The sequence below is a fragment of the Caenorhabditis briggsae genome (assembly GCF_000004555.2).
Source record: "Caenorhabditis briggsae complete genome, chrII, whole genome shotgun sequence".
Taxonomy (NCBI): domain Eukaryota; kingdom Metazoa; phylum Nematoda; class Chromadorea; order Rhabditida; family Rhabditidae; genus Caenorhabditis; species Caenorhabditis briggsae.
The window spans coordinates 13,366,281-13,369,164 of NC_013486.2; the positions used below are offsets into that span (position 1 = coordinate 13,366,281).

Below are 2,884 nucleotides of genomic sequence, written 5' to 3' on the forward strand. Positions count from 1 at the left end.
CCGGGTGTCGTTCTATTAGAGGTTTTACGGTAGGTGATTTAATGATAAATGTTTTATTAGTTAACACTTTTTTGATATCTTGCATAGGAACATAGATAATTGAGCTCAAAGGGCTTAGAGCATTTACATTATGTAATCCTTACTTTTATACACCATCCACTCGATGGTCTATTTACGAATTTCCAATCAGCTTCACACCCATTCGCAGTGTTTTCCTCCATTTCAGAATTCAAAAATGTCTTCCATGCTGCTGGGCAATCTGCCAACGTGGAAGAAATACAGAGGGCAAGGAGCAGAATTTGCATGACTACCTGGAATGGGTTACTGTAATTTTTCTACTTCAAAAAATGGTGAAAAATAATGAATTCTGAATGTTCCATACATTTTTAGAAGAATTCTTTCGCTTTTTATTCTTCTCCACCCAATTGGAAGTTGGAAAATTCTCTATGAATTCCAAAATTTAATGTGAGAGATTTCTAACTTCCATTTCTTGATTCTCAACTTTCCCATAAGGACCAAAGAATCTTTTCTTTTTGCAAATATTCTTCTTTTTCTCCTTTGCAAACTGGCCTCCAAATTTCAACAGCCTCGCTCCTCTCTTTTTCATGCATTACTTCACTCCCCGCTCCCCGCCGTCTCCCCCTTTTTCATATGCGCCCTCCACTTCTCATGCCATCGCCGCCCGGTTAGCTCAGTCGGTAGAGCACCAGACTCTTAATCTGGTTGTCGCGGGTTCGAGCCCCGCATTGGGCTTATGTTTTTTGCTTTCTTTACTTCACGATTTCTTTGATTTCTCAAGTTTATGAATGCATTGGAGAAAGAACCCATCACGCGCCTCATTCACAGGTCCTGGGCGCGCATACGCATAATGGATGGGCGACGGAGGACGCGCCGATGAATTGGGTACAGGGAAAGGACGCCGGTATGGGGCATATACGGGGCATATGGGGCACACCGCCGCCGCAAAGCATCTCCTCGCCTGGCTTGCTGGCACTCGATGAAATGAACTAAAACGTTGGTTGGGGGTTCCTAGAAGTATCAGTTAAGTTCTATTGTGATGTGATTTTGTTCAGGTCTTCCGATTTCGTACTTTTCCTTTATTATTCCATATTCTTTTATATTTTGAACGACATATTACTGATTTTTCGGAAGTCAATGTTTTGGTTTTGAAAAAGACTTAGGGCAGTTTCTATTTAAATTTGATATGCAATCAAAAACAGAACAAAATGGGAAAAAAAAATAGCTAAAAATTGTTTTTTTTTTTCATTTGTTCAAAAAATATGTCTCACTTTCACTTTTTTTGAAATTGCATGAAAAATTGAAAATTTTTATAATTTAAACTTTGTAATTATTGTATACTTACCAACTTACCTTTTACTCCACCTGGAAATACGATTTTTACAATAATTACAAAGTGAAATAAAAAATCTCAATATCACTTATTTTGGCGAAAAACATAGCAATTAACGAGTGAAAGACATGTTTCTGCAAGAATTCAGCGATTTTTTATTCTGTCATAACTCTTTTTCACAAAAAAAAACATCGAAGGAATAATCGAAAAACCAGAAATGTAGGCTCGAATTGACGAAAAATTGACAAAGTTGCCGGTGTGGATTTACGGTGCGCGCATCCGGGATTTCGGAGTGTTGTAGTCGGCCTACCGTATCAGACCCAAATCGCACATATCGCCCACCCACCCAGAATTCATCTAGGATACGCGCGCATTCGGAACACTCGATTCAGCCTCTCCCGCATCGCACACATATGAGACTCATCGCAGCTCGTTGTTCGCGATATGTGTCAAACGGACTTCTAGGATCGCATATGGATCGAGTCCTTTATGCGCATCATCGCCCAGGACCTGTGTTGGCTCAGTGGCAGAGCGTCTGTCTAGTAAACAGAAGGTCGCTGGTTCGATTCCAGCATGAGGGACCGAATTTTTTTTAGCAGTCAGTAGAGCTCAGTCGGTACAGCACCAGACTCTTAATCTGGTGTCGCGGGTTCGAGCCCCGCATTGAGCTTATATTTTTTTGCTTTTTTTTCGCGTTATGATTTCTCTGATTTCTCAAAGTTTATAAATGCATTGCAGAACAATCTAATTGTAAGAAAAATTTGTTCGTATTATTTCATTAAACAAAAACTTTTTAAAAAATTCAATTCATTCAAAATCATCATTATGGTTTCTTTCCACAGATGTATGCCTTGATGTCTCTTTCCTTCTTGTCATTTTTGATGAAGTCAAACTCGCAACTAAAATGTTAAGCAATTTCTCTAAATACTGAAAGATTATATCTTACCCAACGTCATCCAAAAGTCCAGTTTGGATTCCATCAACAGATCCCTGAGATGAAACAGTTAGAACACCGCAATGTTGGGAGCGACTGAAATATTTGGGACCATTTTTTATTAGGGACAGGTGACTCACCCTCTAGCATTATCCGGTTGATTACATGCCCATTCAAATCCATCGGTTCCTGTAGCTGATTTATCGGTCCATTGGAAACTGGTAGCCCAGCTACAATCTTCAGTCAATCCAACTGTTTGACAAAAACTTCTTCTTGCCATGCCAACCCAGACGCTTCCAGTTTCAGGATAGATGCGGCGGGTTACAGTAGCTGAAATTGAGAAAATAGGATATTGGAATATACCGTAAAACCTCTAATAGAACGCNACNTGTGCNAATGAACGAAAATCTGGAGCATTTTCTTGTTTAAGAGCAGTTTTCCGGCTTAAACGAGATGTTGGATTCCATATTGCTCAGACCTATATCCCTACTAGTCTCGCTCTTATGTTTTCTTGGGTCGGCGTATGGCTTCCAGAAGAATTCATGGAGGGAAGAACTGGTGTTGCGATCACTGTACTTTTGACTCTCTCTACCGAATCT

General features: G+C 39.9%; 1 protein-coding gene and 3 non-coding genes across 4 annotated transcripts in view; 3 read left to right on the top strand and 1 right to left on the bottom strand.

Moving 5' to 3' along the window:
• The first annotated feature begins 680 nt into the window (after positions 1 to 680).
• CBG28324 lies at positions 681 to 753 on the top strand. The gene has a single exon. It is a non-coding gene (tRNA).
• Positions 754 to 1,860: 1,107 nt separating this feature from the next.
• CBG28208 lies at positions 1,861 to 1,932 on the top strand. Its single transcript has one exon. It is a non-coding gene (tRNA).
• An 18-nt stretch (positions 1,933 to 1,950) lies between these two features.
• Positions 1,951 to 2,019, top strand: CBG28985. The gene has a single exon. It is a non-coding gene (tRNA).
• A 155-nt stretch (positions 2,020 to 2,174) lies between these two features.
• CBG21352 overlaps positions 2,175 to 2,884 on the bottom strand; it is a gene marked incomplete at both ends in the record, with an annotated part of 1,267 nt that continues 557 nt past the window's right edge. The window contains 3 exons of the mRNA XM_002646895.1: positions 2,175 to 2,250; positions 2,298 to 2,381; positions 2,426 to 2,615. Coding sequence (XP_002646941.1) covers positions 2,175 to 2,250; positions 2,298 to 2,381; positions 2,426 to 2,615 — 350 coding nt within the window. The remainder of the gene's footprint in view (positions 2,251 to 2,297; positions 2,382 to 2,425; positions 2,616 to 2,884) is intronic.